The sequence below is a fragment of the Madurella fahalii genome (assembly GCF_045866475.1).
Source record: "Madurella fahalii IFM 68171 DNA, scaffold_1, whole genome shotgun sequence".
NCBI lineage: Eukaryota > Fungi > Ascomycota > Sordariomycetes > Sordariales > Madurella > Madurella fahalii.
In genome coordinates this window covers 8,864,752-8,882,084 of record NW_027263971.1, presented here as the reverse complement: position 1 = coordinate 8,882,084, position 17,333 = coordinate 8,864,752, and the positions used below count along the sequence as shown (strand labels likewise).

At 55.5% G+C, this 17,333-nt stretch overlaps 5 protein-coding genes across 5 annotated transcripts; 2 read left to right on the top strand and 3 right to left on the bottom strand.

Annotated features, from left to right (window-relative positions):
* Positions 1 to 6,601: 6,601 nt before the first annotated feature.
* MRS2 (magnesium ion transporter) lies at positions 6,602 to 8,368 on the bottom strand (the record flags this gene model as incomplete). Its single annotated transcript, XM_071057852.1, has 3 exons — positions 6,602 to 6,995; positions 7,065 to 7,693; positions 7,787 to 8,368. The coding sequence occupies 3 exons, from the start codon at positions 8,366 to 8,368 to the stop codon at positions 6,602 to 6,604; spliced, it is 1,605 nt and encodes a 534-aa protein (XP_070913953.1).
* Positions 8,369 to 8,929: 561 nt separating this feature from the next.
* MFIFM68171_02429 (uncharacterized protein) lies at positions 8,930 to 10,192 on the top strand (the record flags this gene model as incomplete). The annotated part of the gene is made up of 3 exons (XM_071057851.1): positions 8,930 to 9,343; positions 9,415 to 9,852; positions 9,920 to 10,192. The coding sequence occupies 3 exons, from the start codon at positions 8,930 to 8,932 to the stop codon at positions 10,190 to 10,192; spliced, it is 1,125 nt and encodes a 374-aa protein (XP_070913952.1).
* Positions 10,193 to 12,062: 1,870 nt separating this feature from the next.
* On the top strand, positions 12,063 to 13,057 carry MFIFM68171_02428 (FMN-binding split barrel-related protein; the record flags this gene model as incomplete). The annotated part of the gene is made up of 2 exons (XM_071057850.1): positions 12,063 to 12,811; positions 12,967 to 13,057. 2 exons carry the CDS (start codon positions 12,063 to 12,065, stop codon positions 13,055 to 13,057), a joined length of 840 nt encoding a protein of 279 aa, XP_070913951.1.
* A 349-nt stretch (positions 13,058 to 13,406) lies between these two features.
* Positions 13,407 to 16,429, bottom strand: MFIFM68171_02427 (Helicase; the record flags this gene model as incomplete). Its single annotated transcript, XM_071057849.1, has 4 exons — positions 13,407 to 13,924; positions 14,049 to 14,543; positions 14,612 to 14,682; positions 14,784 to 16,429. 4 exons carry the CDS (start codon positions 16,427 to 16,429, stop codon positions 13,407 to 13,409), a joined length of 2,730 nt encoding a protein of 909 aa, XP_070913950.1.
* A 603-nt stretch (positions 16,430 to 17,032) lies between these two features.
* MFIFM68171_02426 (uncharacterized protein) lies at positions 17,033 to 17,333 on the bottom strand (the record flags this gene model as incomplete). The annotated part of the gene is made up of 2 exons (XM_071057848.1): positions 17,033 to 17,172; positions 17,225 to 17,333. The coding sequence occupies 2 exons, from the start codon at positions 17,331 to 17,333 to the stop codon at positions 17,033 to 17,035; spliced, it is 249 nt and encodes an 82-aa protein (XP_070913949.1).

Genomic DNA, 17,333 nt, shown 5'->3' with positions numbered 1-17,333 from the left:
ATTATTGGAGAGGTGATCGGTGCGTTACTTCGTATGCGGACGAGGGCAGAGGATTTGCAAACACCAGGTTTACACCTCTTTCCCTCCCGATGCCTTGGGGCTCAACGCATCACATGGAGTTTACAGGACATACCTTTTTGGGGTTTCTCCCAGAAACGAGACCTTCGGGCCGTCGAAGAAACCCGCACGCAACGGAACCGGATTCTCAAAGGAGGTCCTTCCAACTAGCCAATAGCTCGAGATACCATGCTACTAGGGCAGAGCAACAGCGAGCAACTATTCAAACAAACTCGAAGCAAAGCAGAGCAAAGCAAAGCGAAATGGTGGTTGCTTCTCCCCGTGCGACGACAACGACGCTTTGAGCGGTTGCAGCCCCCCCCTTCCCTCCCCCCCCCCACTACCGGCTTGAGAAAATGGCAGCCGTCCACTCGAAGATTGCCGCGCCACGAGTCCGATTCCCAGTGGACGAGGGTGTTCCCGAAACCGGCTGCAGTCAGGGACCTTTGTCTCCCGACTGGGAATGACGGATCAAGTTGGCTTGGAAGCCTGCCGATAGGCCAGGCGAGAATGTTTACACATTTTGTGCACCTTCAAACTCCCTTGTTATCACTGCCTTTGCAAGATCGTTCCCATTTTCTCTGCTCATTTGTGGCGACCTCTAACTGGTTCTCGGAAGATATAGGGTCGCTCAGCAAGGAAACCCCATCTCCTAGATGGCGGGAACCAGAAAAGTCCGACGGGACCCTGGTTGGGACCAACAAGTCACTATGGTTGTGTTGCCGAAGCGACGAGCTAGTAGTAAAGTGCGACTGGTGGTTGGTGGTGGGAGTGGTGGTGGTGGTCGGGTTCTCGCCTCCCTCCCCTCCGTGTGAGTCATCCGGCTTGGTTGTGTGTTCTCGTCCTTCCCCCCGGTTCCCGGGAGGGACCGGGGTGGTTTTTTTTTTTTTTTTTTCCTCACATACTTACAACTTCACACCCTTCTGGGCGGAGCGGCTGCCAAGCCGCCCGACCTGTAAAACGCTAAGATGGTCTCGGTTTAGGTTACTAAGGGATACACAAAGCCCATCATCATCATTCCAGTGCCGAGACCTTTTCGGTTCGGCGTGTGCCATGTGGGCTGGGTCTCACGTGCCTTGCCCAAGACGGCCCGGGGGGAATCCACAAAGAGGAGGTCGGGCTTACACGTCGATGGGTGGGTGAGAAACGCTCTTTTCGCCTCCCATCCTTCCCGTCCTCCGTTCGTCTCGCTCTCTCTCTCTCTCCCCCTCTCTATATCCCTCCTGTCCTGTCCTGTCCTGTCGCTGCCTGCCTGCCCTTGGTGGGGACCGGATGAGTCGGATGGGGGGTCACCCACTAGGTTAATAACCGTACGGTTATGTAATGGTCACGGGCTATGATGGGCAAATAGCGCTCGCCGCAAGCGGACGCCGGAGGCGGAAACGGTGAGCGGAAAGGGTTAGGCAAGTGTCGCTCGCTCGCGCGCGTCGGCCGTCTCTGTAAGTGGCAATGACCAAGCCGGTGGGTCGAGACAAGTCATGCTGGAGTCACGGGGGTACTTCTTCGGGGGGTCGGACTTGGGTGTAAGTGGGTGATGTGGATGGCATGATACGGGTAGCTGCCGTTCACTTCTTCACCGTTTTGCCTCCTTTGCTGGTCTCTCCTGGAGGAGGCGGCGTGAGTATATCGCACTCGAATAATAAAACAAAAGTGCCGAGCCTGCTCCTCTGTCTGGCTGACCCACACTCGGGCAGCGAGCTGCTACGGCACGCTGATGTGAATGATCCTGTTCGTGGATCTCCTGCGTCTCTGGTTGTCGCGTTGCTGGTCCATCGGGGGTTGGCCCACTCGTCTCGCATCTCTTGCACAGTAGAGGCAGTGGTCGAAGACGTACGGAGGCGGAGCCGCTTCCCCCATAACTTACGCGTCCCTCGGAGCAGGAGAATGAGATGGCATGCCCGTTGTCGTGGTTCCGGTCATATGACCGAGCCTTCCGAGACCATTGGCTTCATTTACATCGACCCAAGGTGGTTGAACATTCTCGCAACCCGTGAGGCTGAGACACTCAAGCGGCCACAAGCGATGATAGGCACCCAGCGGTGGATCCTCGTTGTAAGAACAGTCTGTGTTGGGTTTCTGCTCCGGGACACACTAGCCAGACACGCTAGTCCATCGTCTTACTTGGCGGCATGGTGTTTTCCCTGTAATACATAAGGGCGACGTTGGTAAGAGCCCTGTGGCGAGACCCGCCAAGACGCCGGAGGCTGGCCGGTGAGAGCCTCAAAGACGCGCAGAGGACCGTGAGCCATGGCCCCCCAGACGGCCAGTAACGGTGGGTTCTCTCTGCCGCTCTGATGTAAGACAAAATCGAGGGAAAGGCGCCAACGGGGCTGGCTCGGTGTCGGGTGGATGCAGCCAACCGGTCCAATGCGCTTTGCATCCGTTCTCAAAGGCTGTGCCTTGCAAGCACCAGAACAGCCCCACCTTTTTGGGCTCTCCCCCCCCCTCCCCCTCCTCTATCAGGCCAGACTGCCAGTCTAGCAGGATAGTTGAATCTGTAGATACTGAGCGAAACCGCCCAAAAACGCGTTTTCTGAGGTTTCGTCAATCTGAAGCGATTCTGGGGCATCTGGAGCCTTTACCGTCTCACGTGCCTGCCTGCCACTTGCGCGCAGCTGCCCAGGCGTGCTACAAGTTGATGGCTGACCTTACCGCTCCCAAGTCGATATTGAAGCTTCCTGGTACTGCCCGGCGAGCCACTTACCTACAATGTCGGTCTCTTCGTCGTATTGTACGCTTTGTAGCGATGTCATCGCGAGGTTCGAAGCGTAATCGGGCGCCTACGCAAAGCAGCGTTGACGAGCCACCTCAGCGCTTGCCCCGTATACGCCTAACCAGATCAACCAGCAGTCTGGTTACGAATTAGGGAAGAGATATAGTCCCTGAGACTCCATCGCAACGTCCCATCACAAGGATTCGCTTGCGAGGCGCCAGTGGCCAGTCGGCAACGTTGAATATAACCCTACAATCGAATCGCGTGGTGAATTTGGGGGCGGCAACGCAGGAATCCACTGACGTGCTTATCAGCCGCCTACGTAACCGCTTGCGGGCTCGCCCAACCGCGTCGACTGATGGCGATAGTACTGCGTCTGCTGTATCGAAGTCAGTATCGAATTCAGCATCCAATCGAAGTAGAACCTCCAAACCTCCTGTAGCGAAGGCGCGATCGCGGTTGCGGGCCTACACGAAGGTAATCGAAGTATCGCCTAAAGTTCCTGACTCCCAGGGCGAAGCGAGGGTCAAGAAACCGCCTCCATGCGATCGTAACCGCGATTGCCCTGATCCGACGACGACAACGACGACGACGTTGCTGCATATCGTAATACCTTCCTCGCCTATACAGTTCCTATCGTCGCCTGCCTCGCCTGCCTCGCCTGCCACGCCGGCCACGCCTGTGCTATCGCAATCGCAATTGCGATCCAACAAGACTTCTGACAAGCCGTTAGCCAGAGTTCTCCCCAATGGTATTGACGTCAAGGTTACCTGTATGGCGAGATGGTTCCAGAACCTGTACCTATATAGTCTCAAGACCCGGCCGCCTCTCCTACAAAAGCGTACTTCAATGTATAGTATGGTAGTCGAATGCGATAGCGACGACTTCGACGATACGTACCTAGGTTCTGACCTGTTGCTGATGATATCTGAGCTTCGTTATAACCTGTATTCGAGTTTTATTAGTAATTTCGAGCGAAGTGGTATTGAGGGACAGGTTACCCTCGTCTAGACCGAGATATAGAGTCTAGCAACAGTCAATACTAAGTAGACTGACGAACTTATCGTATTGTCAGTACCTGCACTGCAAGAACGCCCTGGACCGCTTAGCTAGATCGATATAGCCCGGATCTTATAAGAGTTGTTGAGTAAGAAGTTGTCGCTATATGTTATCAATATTACCCTCGAGTTTGAGCTCGCTCAGCGCCCTATTCGACTGCGCCTAGGCGTAACCGCTTCGATTCCTGGTATACCAACGCCATCGCGAGGATTATCGATTCCCTTCGACGTTTAGTCAGTCAATACTATACTATCGAGTCAGCAAGCCATACCTACGCCCGTGCCTATGCCCGTGCCCGCGCCCGCGATCTCGACGACGCCTGCGATTGCGATGACGCCCGCTACGAGCGAGAAGCTGCTGAAGAAGCCGTAAAAGACGACGACGAATATAATGCTATAGGAGTTAGAGGCCCGCCGAGCTCAAGATCCAAAGAAAGCGAATTAGCACGTATTGACAGGTCGCTGGTGTTATACGGAAGACGTGAAGTATAAGAATTACCGTAAAGGTCAAGATTTGAACTTCTGCTTCCTGATATCTAACGACAAAACGTATTACCCTATACCTTTGGCAGAGATAGTGTCCTAGAGCAAGGCTATTATAGAAGGAATGGCGACGATTGATAATCTACCGCCAACGATAGTTAAGAAGTAGGTAACTACGTTAGTTATAGCGAATACTGCAGTTGCGCCAAATGGCGATCTGGTGCTGCGTGTTGCTAGGCGCCTACTGTTGGAAATGAGGACTTTTGTCGCAAATGAGCGACCCACTTTGTACAGCTGGGGGTACCTGCCGACAGATGTCGGATTATGTGACGGGTGTGCCTAGAAGCCATCTTCCTGAGCTCTCTGCTTCCTGAGCGATATCTGCAACATAACCACACAACAACAGGGCGACTGCCCAGCCTATTGAGGAAGACCTTCTAGAGGTGTGGATCTGTGCCCAACGAGCCTAATTGATTAAGTGGGTGCTATAGACTGTAGTTCCAACAACACGTAGCAGTTCGCTACGTTGTGATGCCTTTAATTGCGCCTTCTTCTTAGTCTAGCCCTCCTCTTTTAAGCGCCGACTGATAGTCGACTGGTATATATATATCTGGCACTCCTCTATTGAGTTGGGGAAAACAGTCCCCAGAGGGCAGGGGTTCAGAGGGACACAGTTGCTCGGAGGGTGCCCCGGGGGTTGGAACTTGCCGTGGGCCCATTTTCTTTCGCACCATAAGTAGGGCCGTCCTGGCCATTGCTCCTTAGACAGAACAATCAATTCTGTACTTTTCTTCACACTTGTTGCAAGCTCAATTGACGAGCCTTCTTTGCGTGCAAAGCGATCTCCCTCTGATCAGAGGGAGCTCTATCTGCACATGTTGTTTTGACCTTGTTTAGGCTGCAGGGACCCGATTTGTGGTGGTGTCGCCTGGCCTGTCTTGTCTATCTTGTCTGTCTGGCATTTGGCCGTCTTTGCCCTCTCCCTTGTTTTTGGTGGGTATGTGGGTGTAGATGTGTGTTTCTGCACCATTTCACTATCAAAAACTACTGCATCTCGTCGAGATATATATCGGGTTTCTCGTGCAGGTAATCTAGTAACCTCCATCGCCTACAGGGCGAGCATACAGGAATTTTGCGGTGTCTTTGGATGCGGGAATGGATCGCCAGTCAACTCAAACAGACACTTATATCGCTATACCTGCCGTAGACTAACGCCTGCTTCTTCCGCGACAGTATCAGGGTGCTCCTTTGCAGCCAGCATTACAGCTATCTGCGTCTTCTGAAGGTTGTTGATATAGTTGACCATAGTATCTGGGGCGGGAGGGCGACAGGCAGGGCGACAGGCAGGGCGACAGGCAGGGTAACAGGCAGGGTAACAGGCAGGGTAACAGGCAGGGTAACAGGCAGGGTAACAGGCAGGGCAACAGGCAGGGCAACAGGCAGGGCGATAGGGCGACAGTCAGGGCGGCAGTCAGGGCGACAGTCAGGGCGACAGTCAGGGCGACAGGGCTGGGCAGCTGCGCGCAAGTGGCGGGCAGGCACGTGAGAGGGTAAGTAAGCGCTTCGGGTGGCTCAGAATCGCTTCAAATTGACGAAAACCTCAGAAAACGCGTTTTTGGGCGATTTTGCTCAGTATCTACAGATTCAACTATCCTGCCAGACTGGCGGTCTGGCCTGACAGAGGGGGGGAGAGCCCAAAAAAGTGGGGCTGTCCTGGTGCTTGCAAGGCACAGGGGGTAAACAGCCAAGTCAATGCCGGTTGTGTCCGCCACCGAGCTTGCGCGTCATCTTCTTCCGACGGGCTGTGAATGGGCTTTGCGGGTGATTGGATTGGAGCCGGAGAATCCGGTCAAAGGGCACTCTTTGCCCCGTTTCGCCAGGGCCCGATAATTCGGCGTAGCCGGAGATACTGCTGTGATCCTACCCCCTGTCCGGCATCTGTTATGCGATTTAAAAGCACAACATAAGATGTTCCATGATCCGTAAGCGGATCTTTAATTTCTCATTAAATTTTTTTTGGGCCCCTCTCGGGACATAACCTCTAAAATCCAGTAGTATAGCCGATCGTCCCATGTGGTAACCAATGATGAGAAGAGAAAGGCTAATCATCAAGATGTATCGTACAGGAACAGCAAAGCACAGATTTCGTTGCTCCTGGCGCCAAGGGCATACCTACGCCGTAAACGCCCGCCTATCCATAGCTCACGCTCTTGAACCCAGGTAGCCCCTGAATCAGAACATTATCTTTTGAAATCCCAAACATCGGGATCGAAACCGTGCTGGAGGGCTATCAAAAAGGCCATCTCTTCCGACTCTGCTTGGCGTTCTTGAGCATATTAATCCGCCGCAGCCGCTCCCGGTTGCTAGGGTCGAGCAGGACGTCGGTGCTGTCCTCGCGGAACCAGTGGCTTTGACTGCCCCTTTTCAGGGAGCTGCCGTACATCTTGACCCGTTGCACCTTGCGGAGCTTCACCAGCCCGTACCAGCAGACCAGCAGGGAGAAAAAGGACGAGATCCCTGTGACGGCACCAAAACCCCAGTTGGTCTCCTCGATAAAGTTCTCGAGGTTCATGCCGTACAGACCGGCCAGGAATGTGCCCATAGCCAGCCCGAGTGTGCCGACGCTGAACTTGAGGTCAAGTAACATGAGCGAGTTACGATTCGCATCAAGAATCGCGCGGATGCTAGTCACAACGGTTAGTCCCGGTTCATGGCACCCGCCCCAGCTCCCGCCGATAAAAACAGTGACCTACATTTCTTCCGTGTTTCTGATGCTCGACACCAGGTTGCTCGCTTCTTGAACTACCTCGTCGCAGATCTTGTTGTAGGATTCCAGGAGTAGCTCCACTTCGGTATGATCGTCCTCGCCTCGGAAGAGGTCGTGAGTCTTCTCCGTCAGGTACATGGCCGCGAGGTCGTCATCGGCCTCCAGGAGCTCTTCGATGGCGTCACGGACCAATTTGGCTTTTTGCTCAAATGTGCTCACCCTCTTGGACAGCACGAGCAGAATCCGCAGCTTCTCCCGGTCGATATCGTCTTCTAGCTCGCTGAGGATGCGGATGACGGGATCTCGGACAGACTCGAAGTCGGCCTCCAACTCGGACGTCACCGACATAAGGACGGCCTCGAGGGCGCGGAACTCGTAGGGCAAGCTGTTCGCGCCCGAGTTCTGCTTCTGCTGCAGCTTCCCTTGTAGGTCGTACATGAAAGCGGACTGGGGGTACGACGAGGTGGAGCCGTAGACATCGAACAGCAGGACGCGGTCATGCTTGATGAGGACCTTTAGGTGGAGCAAGTTGAGGAGAATGGCCGACGGGCGGACGAGGATGTGCGGAAGGTTGGACGAGTCGATCTTGCGGAGATCGCGCGGAAGGAGACCATACTGTCGGTGCAGGTGTTAGTAAAAGAAAATATATATATATATATATATATATATATATGTAACGCGCGGCGAGATGGATTCAGTGTCGCCCACCTTAGCAATCAGCTCGCTCTTCTTGAGCTCGCCGTCAACCATGATGACCTTGCCATTCCCGTCCACTTCGGTGCACCGCAGTCTAGGGTCCAGGGCAGCCTTCGCAGTAAGGGACCTGCGCTTAAAGATGGAGCCGGACTCTTCCTCAAGCTGCACCCTGAAGTCACCGTCCTTCAGCGGGTCCGTCTCGTTCTTTCCCTTCTGACCGAAGAGCCACTCCTGCCACGTAAACTTGTTGCCATTCTTCTGCGGCGCCTGTTCGGTCGAAGCATAGCGCCGCGCACCGCCGCTTGCAGCGAGCCCCCGGCACTTAGAGCTCGCTGGCGCTGCGGTGCGCTGCTTCCTCAGCGTCTTGGGGAGGTGGACCCCATTGAGATCCAGGAATGCCGCCCGCAGGGTGGGCTCGCGTCTGGTTGTCGGCGTGGCTGACGATCTCAGCGACGACCTAGGTTTGCCGCAGGTGCAGACATGGCGAACCGGCAGCGGAGAGGCGCACTCTGCGAACGAGAGGCCTTCGGACTGGGCGCGTAGAAACCTGAGGAGTCTCTGCGATGGCGCTGCGAATCTCAATGCCGGAGGCATCGCAGACGCAAGGGGGCTGTTCAGTCCGGTGCTGGATCTGGAGTCGTCGCAACTTCAGCTCGATCAGAAGAAGTGAAATCGAATCGTCGAAAACTGCAGAATTACTGTCGGCCCGGGCTTCGGATGTGCACACCCCCTTGCGGTACCCAAGCTGTGAGCTGCAGGGGGTGTTAGGGGGTCTGCGTAGCGGCATTGGAGGTGTGCAAGCAACACCTAGTGTAGGTGCCAAGCCTGCAGCTCAGCGTAATGGCGTTCCCAGGCATTGTGTTTTTGTCTCCCGCAAGCTGCAGTAGAGCCACTGTGTCGGTTCATCTGTTACGACGGCGTAGGAGTAGTCTGGAAGCTGCGCCTAGAATGCTGGCTTCCTCTGAAGGTTTTTACCTAGTGCTGTTATCGCATGCCCGTGATTAACCCCGCTAGAACCTTAATCTGTGAGAGCTCGAGGGTTGACAGGGGACCAACATCTCTGATCATTTTTCTTCAAACCTTATTTGACTATCTCGACCTCTTCGCATATCCTGTATACTTCTGCATTTGCTGGCTTCCAGACCTGCTCAGACGATGAAGTTGACCCCAATCAAAATCAAAGGCAAGGCCGGCCAAAAGACTGCTCGGGGGGCGCCAAAAACACAACACTACCGAAAGCGAGGGCGGAGCGACAGCGCAATGAGCCACGATAACGTGGATGCGCCGCGGCACAGGCGTCTCAAGACCAAGCGACCTGCCGCTCTCATCGAGCAGCTGCCTACCGAGATCCTGGAGCGCATCACTATCATGTCCCAAAACCTCAACTTCCCACGGAGCAGCCTCCGCCTTGGGTATATCCTTTCGGACAGATCCTTCCTCACTGATGTGTTAGTGACTGCGTTTGGGGGCACTTGGGATTTGTGGTTTGGCCGTCTGCTGCGCAATATCTTTGCCCACTGTACCTTCACCAACGGATACCCGCAGTTTGGAGGCGATCCTGCGTTCCAGGTATGCAACCTTGTTCTGGCACTGGCATAGGCGGAAACGTTGTACAAGACTGACCCCGGGTGCCCCCTCAGAGCGAAGTTCTCGCTTGCCCGTGGATGAACCTCGCCCTCCTGCTCGAAGCCCAGCAGAAATGGTGCAGGACGGCGGGGACACAAAAATTCTTCGAGCACGTCGACCCCTGGCCGTTGTCTTTTAGCCTCAGCCCCGAGAGTCCTGACCATCCGCCACGACAAGCCCACCCCTGCAAAGACCCGGCAGCTTGCTTTGAGGCGGATTGGGAGTTAGTTCATAGCGCCATCCGCGGATTCTTTTCCTCCAAGGCCGTGGGCACTCGCATGTTTGAACCCACCGTTCATGGTTCCTTCTGGAGGTGCGGAGGTTACTTAGACATTCATCCACATGCGAAAATACCGGAGCGCCTCCTCTGTAATCCCGTGGGCTGGGACGACGCTAGGTGGCTCTTCTGGTTTGCCCGTGGGGGTTCACGACTCTCCGGGCATACTTGGGAGGTATGTGGTCGTGCAGACAAGTGATGCTCAGATCCAGGTCACGATTTTGCTGACCCATTCCCTCTAGGTGACCAAGTGCGGCTATGAGCAGATCATGGGCCTCGCCGATAAGGAGCTCGCCTTCTTTCTCCTCTTCCTCTTCCACAGATTAGGGGTTTTCAGTTGGCAGCATTGGCCAGCGTTTCTAGCCGAGAAGAAGCAGACGGAGGCCTCTCTCATGCACCAGGATATCGTGCGTGCTGGTAATGATCCGGCGGCGGCGCATGTCTGGTGGTTGGCACGTCAGCTTCTGCGGATGTCAATCAATATAATCGGAAGCATCCGGCTTGCTGTACAATAGAACAGCGGAAGGGCCGGCACACCCAACAAAAAATGGGTATAGCGGAGTGGGAAGAAGGATAATAATAAAAATATCGGGAAGGGAAGATGATTCCCGAGGAAACATCGCCATCACCCAAGCAATCCTTAAGTGAAGTACGTCTCGAAAGACATCACGAAGAGCCCCTTGTTTCTCGCTCCGATCAGTACCTGGAACCACAAATCAACTTCCACGTCAAGAAGCGTGGGCTGCAGAGGATGTCGACGTCTTCTCTATCGAGCGTCCTTTGAATGTACAGACGACGCGTCGTAAAAAATGCCCAAGAACCCGTTTCCCATTCCGAGAAGTGCGAATTGACGCCCCATGCCATAAGCTAGAGTCATGGTGACCACCCAGTGATTTCTCACTTCCAGATTTCGCCCTTTTGCCGATCCGACCCATTCCGTCATCACCAAGCCTCGTTCGCAGCGTCCCAAACAACGAGGCTTTCCGCAGAATTCATGATGAACATTCTCTGAGATGCCACCAAAGGTTACTAGAAACGGTTGATTGCGGTGATTGATTTAGGAGCCGGGGTTGGGGTTCATCTGCAACGCGATTACGCATCAGCCTCGCCTGTCTCATCCTCGCAAGACCCAAACTAAAAACCAACCTTGCGCTTGCCACCGGTCAACGTGATGTTGACGAACCGGCGGGTGTAAGTGAGTCTCTTCTTCGCGCGGCCCTTACTATTCGCAAGTCAGATCCGTGTTCTTTGTGATCGCTGAACTCGCGCTTCGTTGTCGGAACGAGTGCCGAGTTACGCGGGAGGGGTTAGAGCGGGAGGACATACGGAGTCTTCTTCTTCTCCTGCTTATCGACCTTGGGGGTCTGAGACTTGACCTTGCCTGTTTGCGCCCATCAGAATCCATCCAGATATGTTGAGAAACTCGGGTTTCGCATCGGCGGTCGCTGTAGCGGTCGGTGACGGGGAGAACAGAACAACATACCGGCACGAGCCAAACTGTTGGTGGCAAAGTCAGTGATCCATTTGCATCCCCGCCGGAATTGTCAAACGGTGCTCGAAGGCAAAGCTTACCTTCCGTGAACCTTTCCCATTTTGTGTGATTTGTGTTTGGTCGCGATAAACTCTCGTTCGGGGGCTATTGACAAGCGGAAGAACGGGAAGAAGAGTCTGCAACTCGATGTCTTCGGGGAGGAACGATTTCTGGCGGATTATCCGTTGGTTACCTAATAATTGTGGGAGCCCTGCGGGGCTCGCCATTGGGGTTCAGACCGAAACCTGGGTGGTGGCCCAAGCGCATAAAAGTCTCAGGTGACTCCACGTGACTAAATGTCTCTGGAGTGTTGAAGCGAAGGGAAGGAATGCGAGGAAAGGATCAGGAACAACTAGCCATCTCGGTTCGAGCGTTTTACGAGAGTCCATTCCTTTGCTAGTTCCTCTGGAATTTGTTTCTCCCTTCTTCATCGGGAATTGGGGTTATGCCGTTGGCTCTGCTCCTAGTAATCCCGGTGTGGTCAAACCTGCTCTTCTAGTTTGGATGTTTCCTTCATTGGCTCGTCAAGGCTCTACTGGAGCAATATATAGCAAGCATGATACAGTACAGCAACCTCGATGTCCCTTTGCTATGTTTGGAAGGCGTGGTTGCGGTGGCGCCATTATCAGATGATCAGATAAAATTGCTTGGCGGACTTGGGAACCAACCCCGCAATCACGGAGTCGTCCGACCGCTGTTAGTTACGTCTCCAAGCCATGGGCCCATTGCCGGGGTTCGTGACCATGTGCCGCCCTAGCAACAGCACCAGCATGTTGCGGTCTGGACTTGTCCAGCGAAACCATTTCCTTCCTGTCATCTAAGGCTAGGTTTCTGCCTTCAATGCCCCCTCCATCATGAAGCCAATTACGATCTCCAGCGCTTTTCTCCTCGCCTCCTACGGCGCATCCGCCGCTGTAGTCCCCACCCGGGAACGCGAGTACCGCATCCCAACCTCATACGAATCCGCTGTCCTCGGCCGGCGCATCCTCGCCCTCACCCCGCTCGGCACGTTGTCCACCGTCTTTCCAGAAGACAAGCACAGCAACCGCAATGACGCATCGGCACAGGAGAGGCGCCCTGCCGGGCTAGGCGGCATGCCGTACGGCCTCATGGAGTACATCGCTGACTGCGAGGACGACGACCTCGGCAACCCGACCATCCTGGCCATCACCATCGGCACGACCTTCAAGAACGCTGCCGCGGGCAGCAACGTGAGCCTCTCGGTGGAATGGCATCCACCGCACCCCCCGGCCAAACGGATCAAGAGCTCCGAGGCCAAGAGCCGAAGCTGGCTCTCATTCCTTGGTCTCAGCAGCGCCGACGACCAGGACCATGACATCTCCCTCCCCTACTCGGCCGCCAACCTCCCGCGCTTCTCCCTCCTGGGCTACCTTGAGCCGATCGAAGGCGGTGACGACCGCACGGGCGAGGTCGGCGCCAAGCTCGCGAGCTGCTACGTCAAGTCGCACCCGGACGCCCGCTACTGGCTCCCCGGCAGCAAGGTGCACGAGAGCCACTTTGTGCGGCTCGTCGTGGAGCAGATATACTGGGTCGGCGGGTTCGGTGATCGCGCATATATCGGGTGGATTCCGGTTCGGCAGTGGTAAGTGACAAAGCGCTCTGGGCTTGGGGTGTTTGTATTTGATTACCATCCCCGTCACCTTGGGAGAATGCACCGAGACAAAGTTGTTTCTGCTCCGGATGTTCTTCTATCACGGGTTGAGGAGAAAGTAAACCATGGCTAACACAACTGTTTAGGCAAGAGGTTACGCGAGAAGAATGGGAGAAGGTTCGTTTGCCAGGCGAGAAGAAGGGGTGGAAGGAGTGGTCTGTTTTTGGTGACCTGTAGACATCCTCGACAGGCTCAATTGAGAATGAGACTCTCTATCCGGTCTCATCAGCTCTTTGCTGCAATCCATGCAGTTGCAACACATGACTGCATCTCAAACGTCGAATCGCGTGGTTGTAGCATCGTATATAAAAGTGGTATTTTCGAACATAATCGCTAAACGCAAACCCGCTATGTCCTCGACCAACAATTTACTGTTTTGGCCTGCATCTGAACACCAACACCCAGTAAAGATGGTACACGCTTTGCCCCCATCAACGGGTTTTGAGCCTTTGAACCGAGTAACACCCGGTGCTCAACATACCCGTCCCCACATCACATGTAGCTTGGAGCATACACGACCTAATAATTAATCCACCCGGATGACAACCTTCCACCCCAACGCCCCAGCCTCGCGAATTGCGCACGCCAGACATCCCCTCCTCCTCCTGCTGATCAGGGCGTTCCAGCCCTTCTCCGCACAGAAGGCTCGGACCAGGATCTCCATATCAGACCCAAACTGCCGCCGCCGCGTCTCCGAGTGCATCTTCTTGGAGGCGCTTTCGAGCGCGCCGGCTAGCCCCCCGGAGCCCTCCGCGCCTCCGGGGGTTGTCGGGGAGAGCGGCGAAAAGGAGGACGACGCGTGGCTATCGGACCGGCTGATGACGGGTGACAGGGGGATCTCGTGCTCCTGCGGCTGCGGCTGGAAGCCGGTGATGCAGTCGATGACGAGCACCTTGGCGGCGTTGTTCGACGCCGGCGTGAGGCTGGGGCGGTGGGAAGCCGACGAGTAATCGCCAAGCAATGCCTCGAGCGAGAAGTCTTGCTTGGATATCAGTTCCGAGAGGTGGAGCGCTGTATATGTGTAATACTTGTGTAAGGGATGGCCTGCGTCTTGTCAGTTTACCACGGAACGAGGAAACCAGGCTGATATACGATAGAATAAAAAACCAGGACACCAAGAAAAAAAGAAAAAAAAAAAGAAAAAAAAGAAAAAAAGTGGTGCTCTTACCGACAACGCTAATTGTCTTGCCGGCAAGACTGTTTCCCGAAAGGTCGACCTGCCGGATCGTAGGGCTAGAGGGTGACTTCATTATTTTCACATGCTGGGAAGGGACACATGGATGGGCGGTCACGAAGTTGATGTCTTTTGCCAGCGCATACGTGTGCTCTTTTGCATCCCCCGATTCGATATCTGTTACCGTAAAAGCCACGGCAGCTGGATAGGTACGAATTTCCGGTGGACGGCTGATGTCCGTCATGGGTGTGGCGCCGTAGTCCTCGGTTGGCGTAGTGTGAACCGATTCGACCTGCGCCCAGAGATGGAGAGCCTTGAGCTCGACCTTGATGACCGGAGGGGCTTTATCCCGGTAGATATTCTCAAAAGGGATGATGAAGTCAGCTGGAAGGACAGATGAGGGGTCTGCGTCTCCAAGAACATTCGACTCCCTTTCAATCGCCTGTTTACCCCACAGTCGAGCCTTTTTGTTAACATGATCGGCATCCTCTGTATACCAGACTCTGTCAGAATGACTCGCTAGACAATGGCCGCTTTCTTATTGGGGATGTCCTCACCTGGCACTTCCTCAACCTCGATATTCACCCAACCATCGCCGAGCCCCTCCGGCGTGACGTCGCTGGAAATCCTGCCCTACCGTGTTAGTTCTTCCTTTCCTCTCTGAGCATTCAAGGTGGGATTGAGAGCGCAACATTGGGTTTGGTGATCAACGATTTGAATGGTACGTACCAGCCCATGCATTCCACAGCACCCTTGCCAGCAGCAAGGACACGGCCAACAATGCAAGCCGTACTCCAGAAGCTCTTGCCCGAGTAGACAAACCCTCCGCAGAGGTTGGCCGTGGTGCCCAATCTCGCCAAAGCTTCTGGGTGGTTCTCCAGCAAGGTTGCCATTAGAAAGTGGCAAAGCCCTTCGCCCGGCAGCATTAGTCCCGAAACATAACTTTTGGAGAGCCACCCGGACGGATGGAGGGCCGCCGAGATCTTCCTGCGCCGGGATGCGGAGCGCCCGGCTCTGGAGTCCGAGCTTGGAGTGCCAAAGTAAGACGAACGGCGGCTGTCCGTTCGACTACTCGGGCTGATGAGTGGGGTGCTGAGTGGAGTGCCCTCCGCCACGGCACGACAATTATCGGATATTCTCGAGACATAGGAGTCGGCATCGGGCCACCGAAGCCGCCTGGCAAAGTGAGCCAAGCCGTCAGCCTGACGTTGTACATGTTTGCCCTTGATTGCATATACTGGGCCACGGTCCTGTTGGCCATGCGAACCATGGTCACGAGTCAACGACATGCGCTTGGTTAATGTCGCTAGCCAACCCGAGGGCTTATCTTCAGTGCTCGTCCGCTCAGTCGCCTCTGTCTTGACGATTTCAATGTTTTCCAACCACACGCGGGCCATAATGAGTGACCATTTGACCGACTTGTTTGCGTCCTTCTCGAACTTATGGATCTCAGCCGGCCTGATGCTTTCTACCCCGAGCTCCTCGCCTTCCGTGATTGCGTCCAGTCGGATGAGGAGTTCGCAGGCCAGCAAGATCTGCAGAAGCAGCCAGTACCTCTCTTCGTGGATGCCGCTCGCCGAGTCGCCCGTCGTAATAGACGATCCATCCTCAACTTCGTCCTCCGCAGGATTTCCCCACAGAAGCTGGCCTAACCGGATCCGCCACTCAACGTGTGAGAAGTCAATCCACGTGTTCGGCACCGCGAGAACCTTGACAAGGGCCATAATCTGCACGGCTAGGCTGTAGGGGTCTCTGTGGTCGAGCACCTTGGTCGGCGGATGGAGGATCTGGAGAAACAGCTCATTGTAGAGCTCGCTCGAACGCCGCTCGCGCAGATGCTTCTCGCTGTACCTCTGGCTGTTCTTGATCAGCTGTTCCATGATTACCGTCTCCTCCACGTGCCGGAGCCCATCCTTTGACGTGAGCATCTTCTGGCGTTGCTCAACAATGGCGGGCAGCCTGGTACCAATGCTCTCGAAGCCCCATTGCTCTTCCTGCAGGGCATCGGCCACGGCCAACTCAAGGGCTGCCTGATAGCCCACGCTCCCCTTCTCGAGCCCGAACATGCTCAGCATGTTTGGCCGTTCGCGGCATCGCGGATAAAAGTGGGCCAGGCGTTTCTCCTCGGACGCCCTCTGTGCAGTAGACCGATCGCTGTGGACATCACGTGTGATGTGAGGCCAGGCTGTGACACAGCCCCAGGCCTTGTCCTCGATCTGCGTGTGGTCTGTGAGGTCCCGGATCTCGACTGCCTCGTCCCATGGAAACGCCACCGACGGGTGCGGCGCGCCGGTGAAGTGGCCTTCGGAGCGGGCAAAGTACTGCGGGGCTCCTGAGAAGAGCTTCTCGACCTCGGAATCGGTCAAGGTGGCCATGATGCGAGCCAACTTGAGTACAGGTCTTGCCGGCGGGTCCCGGGTCTGTTCGCTGCCCGGCGGCGGCGGGGAGGGTAGCGGCTTATTGGGATTGAGAGGAGGAGATCGCGGCGAGAGCGGCGAGAGCGGCGTTGATGCCCCAGAGACGACCTGATGGGTTTTCGGCAACCGTCAGTAAAGGCGCTCAGTGCATAGCCACGAGCTTCAACGGGACGCCCAAGATGGTTGTCTGCGAGATCCTGGGCGGCCCGTCGTACGATTGGGGGTTGCAGGGAACCGTATGGGGAAGATGCCGTGGGTCACGCGGGCCGGCTCCGGGGGGTGACGACACTGGGGCGCGAGATCCTAGGCGTGTTGCCCCCTACATCGGCAGCTTGGCTCGCAACTTCCCCAGACCCAGACCGCAGGAAAGGGGCGATTGGCGCTGTCACCACTGGCTGGTCCATGGCGCAGTGCGACCGCGGTTGCATCTCACAATTCCAACAGTAGATTGGTGTGAGGGGTATGCGCGAAACCTCGTGTGCGGGCCGTTTGAACGGTCTGGGGTACCTTAAGGTCGGGGTATCTCAAAGATGGCGGGGAGCTAACGCGAGGAGATGGGTCTTACCGCCGCTGTGCCTCGCTGAGGCTGGGGCTGCGAGGCAGCTCTTCCCCGCTGAGGGGCTGATGGTGGCTTTCCCGAAAGTCGACTTCGAATGTTTTGCAATAGATCTCGGTTGAAACTTCGTCGTCCTTTTGTGCCACTGTCGTGCCCATCTTTCAGGCCGTTGACGGCCGGACTTCCTTCGCATTCACCGTCTTCATCGGGAGGCGTGGCATTCGAGTCGCCCACGTCCTCTACCTTCTGCTTCTCTCGACTCTTGCGATCACGAGGCGATCTCCTCAGCATCGAGAACGGGGGCAT